This window comes from Scyliorhinus canicula, chromosome 10 (genome assembly GCF_902713615.1).
Source record: "Scyliorhinus canicula chromosome 10, sScyCan1.1, whole genome shotgun sequence".
NCBI classification, from domain to species: Eukaryota; Metazoa; Chordata; class Chondrichthyes; order Carcharhiniformes; family Scyliorhinidae; genus Scyliorhinus; species Scyliorhinus canicula.
Window position 1 is genome coordinate 89,015,860 of NC_052155.1, and position 17,620 is coordinate 89,033,479.

Genomic DNA, 17,620 nt, shown 5'->3' on the forward strand with positions numbered 1-17,620 from the left:
AAAAGAGGCTCAATGAGCCCTTGATATTTGCCAGGGTGAGTGTGTAACCATTTTGGAGATGGAACTGAATGGAAAGGTGTAAGGATGTGCTGTGGGTCTACTATGGGATTGTCTAATGTCTTGCCTGAGTATAGAAGGTGGCATGATACAGGCATGCCAATCTGCATGGTAACGGAGGTTTAGGGGTGGGGACAGGAGCCTCTGAAGTACTACACCTGTTCGTTGACAAAGAACATTGAGAAATGTTTACCACTCACGAAGTACACCTTGGCCACACATTTGAATGCATGACTGTAGCACAGCATATTCATTCCAATATTCCATTTTATTTGCAGGAGAAGAGCGCACATAATGTCCTGGGAACGCCAGGACCGGTAATCGAATGGCAAACCTGGCCATTCCCACTCTCATTGAGGAAGATGTCCTGAAGTTGACACACAATAAATGGAGTCGAGCTTTTGGGTGGGGTGAGGTTGAGGAAGGCCTTGGGCTGGTCAGATTCTAAGATTATAGGTCTCACCAGGAAACAATGCTGAAGTGGGTGGGGTGGGGAGGGGGTTGGGGACTCTGGGAAAGCTGGTGGTAGGTAGCATTGATGGCTTCTGAATTTGGACGTTTGCAGAATTCAGAGAGGAAAGTGTGTCACAGTATTGAAGGGACAAAAGTTCAAACCCTGGTTACCATCTCCCAGTGGTCCTAGAAAGTGCTTTAAGTAAACATGTTTCTCAAGGTTCAACTCAAATGACGATGACACCCTTCATTCTCATTTTCTTCTTTTCTCCACAGTGCAAACATCAGCAGTTGCAGCCACAAGCCCTGAGGGATCATCGATGACCTCTTGAGGAGAAGTATGAGGAAGCCTCAGAAGGGTGCAGCATCACATTCATACTCTGCACCTAGCACCAGCACAGTTACAAGCCCTAAGTGTGCATCTGTGACTTGGATCTAAGAATCCAAAAACTGTGGTGGGAGCTCATCACATTCACAAGACAGCTGTCAGAGTCTGAGATGAAGCAGGCCTCTGGAACTTTCAGGCGCGTTGGAGGTGATCTAGATGCTGAGCCTATGCTGATGATGAATCGCTGGAATCATCCAACAGGCAGCTGCTGTTGACGTGATTGGGAGGCACCTCCTAGCGCATTTCGGATGCTCTTCTTTGGTCTCTGTCATTGACACAGATTTCTATGAGTGCCGTGGTGATAGATGGGTGTCCTGCCATTGTGCAGAAGACTCCCACCATCCCAGGGCCCTCGCAGCCTCAGGCAGCTACTGGAATGCCACCAGGCTCTTCACAGACAAAGAGGGATAGTTTTCAACAGCTTGGGTAAGATTCTCCATTCGGGAGACTATTGGCTGGATTATTCGATTTTGAGGCTAAGTCCGGAGGAAGTGTCTGGTTATACGACAAAAAGAGAGGCGAAGCCCCAGCACCGATCCTCCGACCGGTGAGGGGCTAGCAGCCGTACCACATAAAAGGCACGGTCTTCCCAATGCAAATGCCTGGAGAATTGCTGGATCCGTGGCCGTGCATGCATACGGTGACAACCTGCTGCGGTCGCACCGTACAACATGGCACCAGCCGCACGTGGACCTGACCTGCTAGATAGTGCCCCCCTGGACACCCCCTCTCCACCCCTGGGCCACCCCCCACCAGTTCCTCAAGCCCTCACCGAAGCCCCCCCCCCCCCCCCCCCCCCCCAGACTGTGGCGGCGCTGGACATAATTGGGCAGCCGACGTGCCAGGTTCATCAAAACTGAGAGCACACGTGTCCTGCACCGTCGACAACCCAGCCCATTGGGGCGGAACATCGGGTGAGGGCCTTCAGGTAACGTCGTGAGGCCGTCCCAATGGCGTACGGCGTATTTCTCGATGAGGGGGCGGAACATCCGAAAACAGGCGCCGCCCCCGATTCAATCGCAAACTGGGATTCTCTGCCCGATCGCCGATTACGATATCGGTGTCGGGCAATGGAGAATCCCGCCCTATGTTCTCCCGCCAGAGTATAATCACTTCTGTTTCGCATTGGCACTGAGTGGTGCCCAGAACTGATTCAGTGTTCACTGTCATGCAAATGTATGCAAATTCTGGCACCACAAGCAGCCTGACTGTCCAGGAGAGGAGGAAGAAGGAAGGAAGAGCAATAATTCATTAGACAGGTGTTTCTGCGGTCGCAGATGTGGCTCCAGGTGTGTTGCCTTCCTGTGGCAAAGGTCAGAGATGCCACTGAATGGCACCGGCCATACTAAAGGGGAGGGTGATAAATCAGATGTCATGGAGCATCTTGATACCAACAACACAGGTAGAATGAAGGATGAGGTCTTGCATCAAGAATTCAGGGAGCTAAGCAGCAGATTAAAAAGCAGGACCTCAAAAATTGTAATCTCTGGATTCCTCCCAGCGCCATGTGCAAGCAAGTACAGAAATAGGAGAATAGGGCAGATGAATGAGTGGCTCAAGAGTTGGTGCATGAAGGAGGTTTTTAAATTCCTGGAAGCAATCTTGGAAGGCCCCTCAAATGAGGCTTTGTGGGTAGAGTTAAGGAACAAAAAGGGGGCAGTCACATTTCTAGGAGTGTATTATAGGCCACTATTATAGGAGAAGTTAAGCAGACAATTCACTGAGGTATGTAAAAATAATAATAACGGGGTAATTATAGGCGATTTCAACTCCCCCACATTAATTTGGATCGTTAGAGTGTAAAGGGTTTAGAGGGGGTGGATCTCTTGAAAAATATTCAGGAGAACATTTTATGTCAACGTAAAGTCCAACAAGGGATGGTGCAGTGCTAGATTTAATTCTGGGGTAAAAAGCCAGACGGGTTTGAGGTGGCAGTGCGGGAACATTTTAGTGAGAGCGACCACAACATAGTATGATTTATGTTTGTTATGGAAAAGGAAAAAGTTTTAGATCGGGGAAAGGCAGATTTTATTAAAATAAGGCAGGATCTGGCCAAAGTAGGCGGAATAAGTTCTTGTGGGAAAATCTACAGCAGAGCAGTGGTGTGGCGTTCAAAAAGGAAATGGGGAGGGTACAGGCCCAACATGTTCCCTTCAGGGTGAAATGTAGGAGCAGATGCCCAGAGAGCCCTGGATTCAAGATTGGATAAGAAAGAAAATAGAGACTTTTAGTAGGTACAATAGGGGAAAATCAGCAGAGGCCTTAGTGAAGTATAGAAAGTGCAGGGGGGGAGGAACTTAAGAAAGCAATTAGGAGAGCAAAGAGAGAGCACAATAAACCACTGATGGGTGGGATTAGGGAGAATCCCGAAATATTCTATAAGATATTAAGGGAAAGTGGCTAACTAGGTAGTAGGGCACATTAGGGACCAAAGGGGAAACCTATGCGAGAAGCACATTTTTCACCAGGCCCAGGTCAGAGATCCAGGCGGGAAATGTGCAACTTCAGATTTTGGTAAGTAAAAGCAAGCTGAGTAGCCATCCAATAGTGACTGCCACTCCATGGAAGTTATCATTTCCCCCCACAATGATGCTGTGTGCAAATAACATGGCAATGTATTTTTGATATGCAGACACCTTTTCAGACCAATTGCATCATTGTTTGGAAGTGAATTTAGAAAAAAGACTTGTCAACACATTTTGTTGAAAATTAACTTCTTGTAATATTCAGGTTGCAACTAAAACATAAACAACTTGTGTGCATCAAGTGTTACATTTGCAACTTTAGCCTTAAATGTGTGTTAAGTGAAAATATTAATTGATGTATGCCAGATTATATAACTTCAGGTTTTCATCAGGACAGTGATCTGTGGGACCGGCGGAAGCACTGTTTTAGTGTTCAGACAGAAAATGGAGAGGACCTAATCTTCGGTGTGGAATTAGAATATGAACTTATTCTCTGGGAAAAGGCCTTTCAGACGGCAACCTTCTTAGAGGTGGAACGAATACAGGTACTACTAAAGCAAAGTTTTCAGAGATAAATTACCTCAGCTTCAGGCTCCATTTAGTTGATTGCATTCCTCGGTATCTATTTGACACTCTCCATCTCCACAATTCCACCCGCGCACAGAATAATAATGTAATTGAACAATTCCCACTTACTGAGGGCAGATCAACACTGTTCTCAACAGATACGTGTAGCTGTGTTGCCAACATTGGTGATTTCAGTCATAATTTATTGATTTTGCATGATCTGTTTCAAACAAATCAAGGTGATGGAAATTAGAGGGAGAAAATTATTTGAATGGTTCCTTTTTGCCTTTTTCCATGTAGAACATACAGTGCAGAAGGAGGCCATTCGGCCCATCAAGTCTGAACCGACCCACTTAAGCCCTCACTTCCACCCTATCCCCGTAACCCAATAATCCCTCCTAACCTTTTTGGTCACTAAGGGCACTTTATCATGGTCAATCCACATAACCTGCACATCTTTGGACTGTGGGAGGAAACCGGAGCACCCGGAGGAAACCCACGCACACATATAGAATGTGCAGACTCCTCACAGACAATGACCCAGCAGGGAATCTAACCTGGGGCCCTGGCGCTGTGAAGCCACAGTGCTATCCACTTGTGCTACCGTGCAGCCCTTGGCTTAAAAGATGGCTCTTATGGGCCCTTGACTCCTTGGTGAATAATAACCTGAAAAAAAATCTTTAATTAATAAATCAATCAAGTGGAAATTGCTCATGTTAGGGTGATGAAGCTGCCAGATATGATGTAACAACGTGTTGGTTTGAATGTGCTTGATAATATGGAGGGGGTGTGGGGGTGGTGGCGGCAGCTTTGTGGGGGAAGTGGTTAAAAACCTTTTGGGACAAAACAGGGACTTTTGATCCGACTGTACCTTTTTTATTTTTTAAGTCGTACTTTACTTTAAACAGTTTCCTTATATGAATACCTAAAAGTGCTTACAGTGATATAAAATAAACATTGAATCACTGTAACTTTGTATAAATCCAAGCAGCTGCAAGAGGTGCTGCATCATCATATCCAGCTGACAAACTGCTTTCAGACTCTCCACGGATACCAATGGCTGCTCAGCAAGTGGAAATCACTCAGTCTGTAATCTTTTCTGTTTTGATGAGATGCTAAAAATGGCAACAAAAGGAACACAAGACTGGACCAAAGGGGGATCTTTACTTTTGTGTTACTTTTGTATTTCCTTTGAAGCCAAAGACACTGCAGGATCAAACAGGCAACACAACACGGCAACAAAGAACAAAATGTTCCGCAATGAAACCGGAGCGAGGTCAGGAATGGGGAGTTGGGGCAGCGGGAGGGAATGGACAACTAAATTGAAAATAGAGCTAAGCTGAACCAAATAAGCGCTGGGAAAAAAAGCAGCAACTTGAATGGATCTAATAATTCGGGGAAAAATAAGCTTCACATAATACTTTTGCATGAAAATAAATCTGTCACTTTCCCTGAAATTAAATGGCCAATTTTAATATGCCAAATTCCTGTCATTGTTGCCCACACATGGGAATATTACAAATGGAATATTTCAAGCCGGTACAGCTACAACACTGGCATCTACCCGGCAATGTAGAAAGTTGCTCAGGTATGTCCTGTACCCAAGAAACAGGACAAATCCAACCCAGGAAATTACACCCGATCAGTCTACTCCCCATCATCAGCAAAGTGATGGAAGGAGTCATCAACTGTGCTATCAAGTGGCACTTAATCAGCAATAACCTGCTCACGGATGTTCAGTTTGGGTTCCGCCAGGGTCACTCAGCTCCTGACCATATTATAGCCTTGGTTCAAACATGGACAAAAGAGCTGAATGGCAGAGGTGAGAGTGACTGCCCTTGACATCAAGGCAGCATTTGACCGATTATGGCATCAAAGAACCCTAGCTAAACTGGAGTCAATGGGAATCAGGGGGAAAACTCTCCGCTGGTTGGAGTCATACCTGACACAAAGGAAGATGGTTGTGGTGGTTGAAGGTCAATCACCTCAACTCCAGGACATCACTGCAGGAGTTTCTCTGGGGAGAATCCTGGGCCCAACCATCTTCAGCTGCTTCAGCAATGACCTTCCTTCCATCGTACGGTCAGAAGGGGAGACGTTTGTGGATGACTGCACAATGTTCAGCACCATTAGTGACAGGCAGTCCATGTCCAAATGCAGCAAGAATTGGACAATATCCAGGCTTGGGCTGACAAGTGGCAAGTTACATTTGCGCCATAAAAGTGCCAGGCATTGACCATCTCCCATAGGAGAGGATCTAACCGTCGCCTCTTGACATTCAATGGCATTACCAACACTGAATTCCCCACAATCAACAATCTGATCCCCGCACTTACCTGGCGCGCCATGTTCACGATGGCAACGTCCAGGTGTGGTTGCCGCCGTCGTGAACAGGTCGGAACAGCAGGCAGCTCGGCCCATCCGGGTCGGAGAATCGCGGGCCGCCGTGAAGAACGGCGGCCCGCGTTTCTCCGAGCGGCGTGTCGGAACACCGGACACGCCATTTTGGGGGGGTGGGAGAATAGCGGGAGGTGCGGGAGTGGACCTCCCACTATTCCCCCACCCATCTTGATTGCGGAGAATCGCGGCCAAGACCTTCAATTGGCTCATGGGCAGGCAGACCTACTGATATCTTCCCAGCCTCTGGTGCAATTTAGCAGGCACTCCCGTACATATCAACCTGCCCATAGGGAACAGAACAATCCTACCCATAAAATGGTCACAGCACAGAAGGAGTTTATTTGGCTCATTGTGTCTGTTTCGGCTCTGCAGAGCAGCTCACCTCGGCCCACTCTCACCCATACCTCCCGTAGCTCAGTACGTTTTTCTCTTAATATAATTACACAATTCTGTTTTTAAGGTTTCAACCGAATCGGTCCCCACAACACTCTCGGGCATGTAGCATGTATTCCACTTTCTAATCACTCACTGCATAAAAATGTGTTTTCACATTTCGCCATTGCTTCTTTTGCCAGTCATCTAAAATCAACATCCTCTGGTTGTCGTTCCTTTTGCCAATGGATGCATTTTATCTCCATCTACTCTTCCAGACAGTTCATGATTTTGAACATCTCTATTAAATATCATGCTCTTCACTCCTACAAGGAAACCGCTTCAGCTTCTCCAATCTATCCAAGTGTCTGAAGTCTCTCAGACTTGGAACCATCCCCATAAATCTTTTCTGCACCGTTTCTAATGCCTTCACATCCTTCCTAAAGTGTGCTGGCGTGAACTGGACACAATACCCCTGTTGAGGCCCAACAGGTGTTTTATACTGGTTTATCATAACTTGCTTGCATTTGTACTCCTTGCTGCCATGCATAAACCTTTAGGCCCCTGTGTACTTTATGAACTGCTTTGTCAACATGCCCTGCCACCTTTAATGATTTCTGCACATATACCCCCAGGTCCCTCTGTTCTTGCACCCCATTCAGAATTATTTTAAATTGTCTCTCTTTGTTACTCCGATCAAAATAAATCCATTCACAAATTTGCTGCATTCAATTTCATCTGTCACACTCATTTTCACTAGACTGCACTTGTCCTCTTCAGGTTTACCACTATCCTCCTTATAACTCACAATAATTCCAAGTTCTGTGTTATCTGCAAATTTTGAAATTCTGTCCTGCACACCCAAGTATAAGTCATTGTTATAGATCTAGAAAAGCAGTGATTCTAACATCGACCACTGGGGACCCTCACTCTTCCAGTTTGAAAAACAACCATTCACCACTACCCACTGCTTCCTGTTGCTCAGCCAATTTCATAGCCATGTTGCATTATCCCTTTTATTGCATGGGTTCTAACTTTTATGACAACCCTAGTGTTTTATCAAATGCCTTTTGGAATTACATGTACACCACATCCTCTACAGTACCCTCATCAACCCTCAATTTGACCTCATCAAAAAATTCAATCAATTCTGTTAAGCACGATTTGCTTTTAACAAAGCAGAGGTGGCTTTCCACACTCAACCCGCATTTTTCAAAAGACTATTAATTTTGTCCTGACTTATCGGGCGAGATCTTACAGCTGTTCAAGCTGGCGGGATCTTCCGGTCCTGCTGACAGCATGGGCTGGATTTAGTGGAAAATCCAATTGAAAGTGGTGGGACCAGAAGACCCCACCATCGTCCAACGGCACGCCAACCCCCCCCACTCCGAGGAAGAGGCTGTAGGGAAGCCAGAGAATCTCGCCCATCATTTCTGAACGCTTCCCCATCACCAAAGTTAAACAGACAAATTTAGTTGCTGAGTACATCCTCACATTTTTTGAAAAAGGCTATAATATCTGCAGTTCTCCAACAGACTGACACAATGGTGTATCTGTGGAGGATTATAAGAATATGGCCTGTATCTCTGCAATTTTCATCTTTACTTCACTCATTATCCTAGTATGCTTCTTATCCAGTCCTGTTGATTTATCAATTCCACGTACAGCTAGTCTATTCAATACCTATTCAATACTCAGCGATGACGCCGTTTTTGAGGGGACAGAACATCCGAAAAACGCCACCGGTGTAAAAACTGAATTTCCGGCCAATCGCCGAACACGATTTCAGCATCGGCAATTGGAGAATCTCGCCCTAAGTGTTGACACCAATGCAGAATTCGTGGACTTTCACGACAGAAACACTGCCGCTGAACCTGGATCTACTATTAAGGGGCTAGTATCGGTGCACGTGGAACACAATTGATTCTAATGAAAAACGGTGCGGGATTTGTCAGGTCCATGATTGACACTCAGGAGGCTGACAAGCTGTAGCCGCTCATTCACATTACAATCCCCACTTGCACTCATCCCAGCCAACATGTGGCACTGATTGTGCTGGAGCATGCCCATACAGCTGATGGGTTGGCTGGGGCCAGAGGGCACCTGGGGGGATGCCCTGGGAGTCACCTATATGACCCGTGGCACTAAGTTCACAGTGGGCTCTTAGCGGTGTGTACAGCTGCATGGCTGCTTTGCCGGCTGCGGCAGTGGTGTTCCCTGCCCATCCACCCCGACCCCACAATTCACCTCCTGACCACCCCAACTACTCCCACTGGCCCTTGCAAAAGCCCCCCGGCCAGCGGCACAACTGTGAGAAAACTATGGTGATGTTGGGCACTTTCCGTACCCCCTCTCTCTCCCTCAGTAGCCACCACGCCGGTTTCACGATTTTTAAAAGCGTAAGTGAACCACGGCGTGGGGAACTCAGCCCATCGGAGGTGGAGAATCGCAGAGGCCCCGGAGAATACCAGGTTAGGCCTGCTAATGACATGCAAGCCGCGTTTACTGTACATGCATTCCGGAACACATTGGAGCCACTGTCGAGGTGACGGAAATTGTGATTTGGCGTCAAATCGATGCCTGCCACGAATTTGGTTTTGGAATTGATTCTCCGCCCAATCGTGTTTCCCGATTTCGCCATGAGCTAATGGAAAACCCATCCCGATCTTTACCAATTTCTAGCACACCCAGTTTTGCGTCCATTTCCTCTTTCACTATAATCAGGTAGCATCTTCAATAAAATGCAAAATACAAATTTAGAATTTTAGCCATGACTGAGAGTCTGTGCAACAACTCCATTTTATGTCTCTGATCATTCCCATTGCTCCCTTTTCTACCTTTTTACTATTTATATGTTTTTAGATTCCCAGTTAGTTAGCTGCCAGTCGCTTCTCATACTCTTCCTTTGCTTCTCTTATTGCTTTTTCATTCACCCTCTGAACTTTATATATTCAGTCTGATTCTTAATGATATTATCCACCTGACATTATGTGCACCCCTTTTATTTTTCATCCCATTCTCTATCACTTTCTTAATTCAGGGAGCCCTAGATTTGTTTGCCCTACCTTCCCCCTCTTGGGAATGTGTCCCAACTGTCCCATGCTACTCCCAAGGCAGCCTATTGTTCCATTGTAGTTTTGCCTCCAAACTCTTGATTCTATTTCCCATTGGACATTCTGATCCCATTGAAGTTAGCTGTCCAAGTTAAATTATTTTCTACACTGGTTTGTTCCTTATTCTTTTCCATAGACAACCTAAACCTTATGATACAATAATCACTGTCACTTAAGTGTGCCCCAAGTGCTGTTTGATCCATTTGGCCAACCTCATTCTCCAGAACCAGATCCAGCAATGTCTCTTTCCTTATTGGACTGGAAACACACTGATGTAGAAAATTTTCCTGAACAGTCAAAACTTTTGCTATATCTGAAATTTATGTTAATTATGCTAATATGGATTTGGATAGTAATAAAGCCCCCTTTTATAACTATTCTATATTTTTTTCACCTGTAGGTTCCCAGCAAATTTGTTCATCCATATATTTCCCATTATCTGGTCACCTACACATATTGAGAAATTTAATTCTTTTTTGTTAAAGCTTTAACAAAATGGATTCTGCGCTTAACCCTTCTTGAATTCAAAGAACAATACAGCACAGGAACCACCCTTGGCCAAAATGCTCAGCACTTCCTTGTACTGTATCCCTCTATACCTATCCTATCAATGTGATTGTCAAGATGCCTTTTGAACGCCGTTAATGTATCTGCTTCCACACTCTCCTCTCTTTACTTCCCTATCTCTCCTGAACATCTCGTATCCACAAATATTTAGTACCCAGTCCTGTCCTTTTTTGAGCCTGGTTTAGTTTAACACCACATCATCATACTCCCACATGGTTACGTGCACCTGCAACTCACCAACTTTATTTACTGCACTCTCCACACTCGCATGCATGGACAGTCAACCTAAATTGGATCTTATTACATTCCCCCTTAATCTGACGCCACCGAGTATCTTACTATTTCCTACTTTAATGCAATGTGTCCCTCCCAATTCGCTGTACATCTTGGTCTTCCTCTATAATATTGCCTCCTAATTCCATACCAATGCCAAGTTAATTTAAACCTTCTGCAATGGCACGAGCAAATTGCAAGGACATTAGTTCCAGATCTGCCGAGGGGAAAACTATTTGGGGTATACAGGTCCCATCTACTCCAGAACTGGTCCCATGTCCCATGAATCAAAAATTCACCCTCCTGCATTGTATTTTGAGCCACACATTAATCTGTTCATTAGTGGGTAGTACAGGATGTAATCCAGAGATTACTACTGTTGAGGATCTGCTTGCTAGCTTCTTTCTGAGCTCCCTGAACTCAGCCTGCAGGATCTCATCCCTTTTTCAACCCTTGCCGGTGATACCAATATGGTTTACATTTGCTGGCTGTTCACTCCCACCCCAAAGAGTACCCTGTAGCCTTCAATGACATCATTGTCTCTGGCATGAGGGAAGTAACTTACCATTTTGGATATATTTCTGCACCTGACTGTGGGTACTACTAATAATCAAATCCTTCATTACTTTTCCAATCTTCCTCCAGTCCCTCTGTTCAGGTGAGCCATCCGTGGTGTCGGGGATGATCTCTGGCTGCAATCGCCAAAGAACCATCACTCTCACGAGTATTCAGAATGGAATACTGGCTGGAGAGTGAGATGCACTTAGGGGTCTCCTGCAATACCTATCTGGTCCTTCTTGCTGATAACATCCATTAAAAAATGAAGCATGTACCAGAAATTTCAAATTTACAGAGGTATAAAACAACAGCCTGACTATCTATACATTTACCCTATTTTTCTTTCCACATGTATATTTACAGTTCTGCTGAAGTTGAATGCTTTGTCCATTGTAAATGGCAACATCAGGTCATTGCGAGCAATTTATTGACCTCAGCCCTAGTCAACTCAAACACAAGTCCACTAACACTGTGTTTTAAGGACAATCGTGGGTCTCCATTTGCACTTTTAGCATCTCACAATTGAATATTTTTAGATGTAGAATTTACCTAATTTCAACAACAACCTACATTCATACGGCATGTATAAAGTTGAAAGTTGCCCCCAAAGTGCTTCACAGAAGTATGGCCTGTCAGAAAATGGACACCACACCAAATCTAGAGGATTTTATGGGGATGGATCAAACACTTTATTCACCAGTGAGATTCAACAAGGGAAGGGGGACAATGAGGAAATTCCAGACAGCAGTGACTGAAAGGCTAAAGGTGGATTAAAAGGAAGAACAAGCAAGCACAATTGGAGGAATGCAAAATTCTTGAGAAAAAGGCCTGAAGAAGGTTACAGAGAAAGGGAGTGATGAAGCGAGAGGGGTGAGAAGTTTAAGTGGAGGTGTTAGGGCCTGAGATTCATTGTTGGCCAGAATTTTGAAATTGTCCGCTGCACACTGTGAAAGTAAATCCTTGACAGTCAATGATGATGCACATCTTTTTAACAGGCTAAGGAAGCAATGAGCAAGAGAAGGTTATTTGGCTTGTTCAGACGCTCTTTCACATAATACATTTAATCCAATGTAATATGAATTCAACCCAACCCAATTCATTTATCTCTGCAGAAAAAACACGAAGTTTAATTCTGACAACATTCCATTGCATCTTTTTGCCTTAAATATTATTTATTTTTGACCAGGCCATTGTAAGTCTCACCCTGAAACTGTCATACCAAAGTACAGGTTTGCATTCTCATTTTCAGTTAAATTTACAGAGCCCTCCCATGTTGAGTGGCTAAAATCAGAAACATATTTAGTATGGTGAGGTGGCCTAGAATTTGATGCAATCTGCCCTTGAACTGGCATCTTCAAATTGACAATCAATAAAATTGTTTCAACATGACTGTGAAATGCCACTGCTGATAAAAGTGATGAATATTTACAATACCATGAACTATTATTTGCAATGTCCTCTAAAGAGAAAGACTCTCCTATTTCCTATGTCTATAACTTCTGACAGTGTGAAATAGCAACCTAACTCCTCAAAATACTAGTCAGTTTGCAAAGTCAAAATTATATAAGACTTTAAATTTCACTGCAATTCTCATTACATTTGTGTTACAATGTTTTTGTGGTACCTTTTTGCTATTACTATATGAAGTATATCAAGCAACAGCTGAAGCCACTGGGCTATGTATCCTGACAGTATCCCGGCAATAGTACTGAAAACGTGTTCCGGAACGAGTTGTGCACATAGCCAAGCTATTCCAGTGCAGCTACAACACTGGCTTCTACACAACAATGTGGAAAATTGCCCATGTTTGTCCTGTCCACATAAAAGCAGGACAAATTGATTCCATCAAATTACTGTCCCATCGGCCTCATCTTAATCATCAGCAAAGTGATGGAAGGAGTCATCAGCAATGCTATCATGTGGCACAGCAATAACCTGCTCATTGACTCTCAGTTTGGGTTCGTCCAGGGTCACTCAGCTCCCAATCTCATTACAACCTTGATCCAAACATGAAAAAGAGCTGATCTCAAGAGGTGGGGTGAGAGTGACTGCCCATAATTTCAAGGCAGTATTTGACCATGTGTGGTGTCAAGGAGCCCCTGGCAAAACAGAAGACAATGAAAATGAGAGGGAAAGCTCTCCACTGGTTGTAGTCATACCTAGCACAAAATAATATGATTGTGGTTGTTGGAGGTCAGTCATCTTCATACCAGTTCATACTATTTCATACCATACCATTCACCTGAGGAAGGACAGTGCTCCGAAAGCTAGTGTTTGAAACAAACCTGTGGGACTTTCACATGGTGTTGTAAGACTTCTTACTGTGCTCACCACAGTCCAACACCGGCATCTCCACATCATCTTCATACCAGCACATTGCTGCAGGAATTCCACAGCGTAATGTCTTAGATCCAGCCATCTCGGCTTCCTTCCATCATAAGGTCAAAAGAGGGGATGTCTGCTGATACTGCACAATGCTCGGTACCATTTGCGACTCCTCAGATACCGAAGCAGACCATGTCATATGCCGCAGGACTTGGACAATATTCAGACTTGGGCTGAGAAATGACAAGAAATATTCCCCAACACAAGTCCCGGCCAAGGACCATCTCCAACAAGAGAAATCTAACCGTCTACACTTGATATTCATCCCTGAATCCCCCAGTACCACCATTCTGTTGCCTGTCATTGACCAGAATGTAATTGGACTAGATCAGCCACAAGAGCAGGTCCGAGGCTGGAAATTCTGAAGTGAGTAACTGACCCCGTGATTCCTCAAAGTCTGTCCATCATCTACAAGCTACATGTCAGGAGTGTGATAGAATACACTTCACTTGCTTAGATGAGTGCGGCTCCAACAACACACAAGAATCTCATACAGGACAAAGGAGCCCACATGAGCAGCACCCCATCCAACATCTTCAACATTCACTCCCTCCATCACTAACGCGCAGTAGCAACAGTGTGTACCATCTACAAGATGCACTTCAGCAGCTCAAGATCTTCCAAACCTGTAATCTCTGCCTTCCAGAAGAAAAAGAGCAGCAGACACATGCGAACATCATCAGCTGCAAATTCCCCTCCAAGCCATACACTATCCTGACATGGAACAAGGGCGTGATTTAAAGCACAAAAACAAACTCCCATTCTGGGTACGTATAGCTGGGTCTTTCACCGCCATTTAAAGCGACCTTGCCATTTTTTTTGGTCTCAGTCGAGAACGCCATGCCGAGGCCACACTTGCCTCACTTCCTGCACTGGCGAGCTGTGAAATAAAGAAAGCTTTTAAAGTCATTTCATTTTCAAAAGTTTTTCTTTTCATTAGTTAGTCTTGGAAAGTGGTCAACACTGTTATTCTGTATTTTACTTTTGAGAGTTAAATGGGCAGGGCCAAGGGCAGCACGGTGGCGCAGTGGGTTAGCCCTGTTGCCTCATGGCGCCGAGGTCCCAGGTTCGAATCCCGGCTCTGGGTCACTGTCTGTGTGGAGTTTGCACATTTTCCCCGTGTTTGCGTGGGTTTAGCCCCCACAACCCAAAGATGTGCAGAGTAGGTTGATTGGCCGCATTAAATTGCCCCTTAATTGGAAAAATGAATTGGGTATTCTAAATTTATAAAAAAAAAAAAAAAAAATGGGCAGGGCCAGATTTTCTCTTTTGAAGCAGGGAATAGAAGATGGCAGGGAGAATTCCTGACATTACGATCCTGCCCGCTGCCTGGCAGTGCTTCCCCTTCCCCTACCACATACACACATACCCTATTTCCATGATAATGGGGCAGAAAGGGACTGAAATCTAGGATTGCTGTCTCCCGATGCATGCCCGGGGCAGAATCACAGGCAAGCAGACACAAAGTTGTGAAGTTAAGAACGGAATGCCTCCATTTGCTGAGAAATCAGCCCAGTTCTGTTGATGAGTGTGAGGTTCTTTGTCCCTCACACTCACCCACCCCCATAACTGCTCCGTCAACCCTCCCTCTCCATATCTTGCATCGTCCATAGACCTATTTCCCATATCCCCCTCACCTCCATGTCTGGACCATCCTGGATCCATTTTGTGCAGAACTCATGAGCCTTATAATAACATTGAAAGTACTTGAGGTGTCCATAAAAATATCAAATAAACAGCCGTTCAAAACACTCATAAGGTATCCTCTTCGGAGCTCACAAAATTGGCAGTGTAAATAAATTTATAATCTGCTTGACAGCTATACCAACAACCCCTGCCGAGATGCATATGTGAATAAGTTTAGAACTCAGCCAAATATCCTTCCTGGGATTCCATTGAAAAACTATGTCAACAAAACCTACAGAGCTGAATACTTTAAAGTATTTGAAGTGATTCACAATGCTAAGCATTTAAGAAGTGGAACAGATATCTGAGCTGTCATTGAATGAAATAAAAATAATAAAGCATGGGGGACAATTGATATAGTAATATCTGAATATCAGTATTGTTTAATGCAGAAGAGTACTTTATCCAGTGGATAATGTATCTCACTACTTATGACGGCTTTTCCATTTTTACAATGTTGGTTAATGTAATGGTCATTTGGCTTTCAAGAACACTATCCTATTGTCAAAGAGTTCACCAAAAACATTACACTTATCATACAGCATCTCATTTTGCCCTGTGAAGTTGGCAACACCTTTTGAACTTAACTGTCAAAAGCTTCCTAAATCCAAAAGAGGACTCCCCTATTAGGAGAAACTCAACATTTTACAAGGGAATTAAACACACATTTGAAAAGGAAAGATTTGCAACGCTGTGGGAAATTGAGATTCAATATTTGCATGGGACCAATTGAATTGCTCTTCGAAGGAACTGGCTCAGGTACAATGGGCTAACTAGTCTCCTTCTGTATGGTAATATTCTATGATTCAATACATTGATAGGTTTCTGATAGATTGTGAATCACCCCAGAGCAGAAAGGTTTCCGAATGAGACTCATTTAAATCTAAACTGAGGAAACTATTTTTCTGATGTTTCAAATGTTGTTCGTGTTTGCCAAGAATTAATAGGAACTGCAATAACTAATTCAGTTTTTCTTCTTTTAAACCTAGCGAGTGTTCCATTTTGTTTCAAATTTATTGCTTTCAGTAATTCAGATTAAGAATCCTTGATTTTACCGATGTTTACAAAAATAAAAATTGTTCACGGCAGTCAATCAGTGCATGCAAAGAATTACGATAGTTGGGTGTTTTGGATTAAAAACAGAAAATGCTGGAAAGGTTATGGCTCTTCATACAAACCTGAAGCATTAATTCTGTTTGTCTGTCCACAGATGCTGCTAGACCTGCTGAGTTTTTCCAGCATTTTCTGTTTTTATTTCAGAGTTCCAGTATTCGGAATATTTTCCTTTTATTTTGGTGTTTTGAATGTTGGCTAGATTTCAGTATTTCCTTAGATTAGGTTTTGCAGCATTTGCATTTTTCCTTCATACTTTTCTAATCTTTTATTTGTTCTAAGTTTATGTATCAATGTTACTGTGGTTTAGCTACATAAATAAGTTACAGACACACAATGTGAAATTCCCTTGCCTAATGCCACTGGAGTGGAGCAAAGGATTAGATGATCTGTTTAATCAAAGGCTGCAACAAGCAGTGGCATTGTCTCTGGATCTGTAGGATAATATGGAGATGGTGCAGAGACTGTGGAGAGGGCAGGTTCTGTGCTATCCCCTCTGCAGACTTTGATCCAGTCTTCTCCATACTCTGACAGGGGCAGGAATCTGGCTGGCAGGTCAGTCAATGTATCCAGTATCTGGATGTGCACGCCCATCAAAACTGCCGTGCATGAACGCCATTGCAGTCCTCATCTGAGTTCTCTGCAGCAGAATACACCTGGAATCTGGCTTTGCGGTGAGCTGGCAAATGAACCATCCTCTTGCCCTATCCAGGTTGTAGCCTACTCATGTACACATACCTCACCACATGCTAATCCCAACCCTATACTCATCTCCAAGTTACCAGTGCCATTAGCTGAACTGCTGGCTGCGAGTGTCAAATCAAATGACAGGGCCTCTTCATTTGTGCTGTTGCTCTCTCTCAGCCTTGGGCAGCTCCAGCTGAGCAGGCAGCAGTACTTGAATGTCTAAAAGCAGGAGCCGAGAAGCAAAGAATCATAGAAGGTTTATGGAGCAGAAAGAGTCCATTCAGCCCATAGTGTATGCACTGGCCAAAAATGAGAAAAAAGAAACTCACGGTTCATTTTAATACCTCTTTCCAACATTTGGCCCGAAGTCTTGCCTGTTACAGAGTTGTTAAGGGTGTGGGTAGTGAGACCGCATGGTACTCGTCTGACCTTACCCCTTACCAGCTCCATTTCTGGTGTGAGTATTTCATATCTGCAACGCCCTCCCTCCTCCCCTGCTTTGTATTTTTGATGGGGCCAGGCCAGCTTCTGAAGGT

At 44.2% G+C, this 17,620-nt stretch overlaps 1 protein-coding gene across 7 annotated transcripts in view; it reads left to right on the forward strand.

Moving 5' to 3' along the window:
* The window catches only part of sntg1 (syntrophin, gamma 1), a 649,505-nt gene that overhangs the window by 606,189 nt on the left and 25,696 nt on the right, over positions 1-17,620 (forward strand). For all 7 annotated transcript variants that reach the window (XR_005462062.1, XR_005462061.1, XM_038809324.1 and 4 more), the window contains one exon: positions 3,756-3,908. Coding sequence is in view for 5 of the 7 variants with exons in the window: in XM_038809324.1 (XP_038665252.1) it covers positions 3,756-3,908 (153 nt within the window). In the remaining 2 variants the exon portion in view is untranslated. The remainder of the gene's footprint in view (positions 1-3,755; positions 3,909-17,620) is intronic.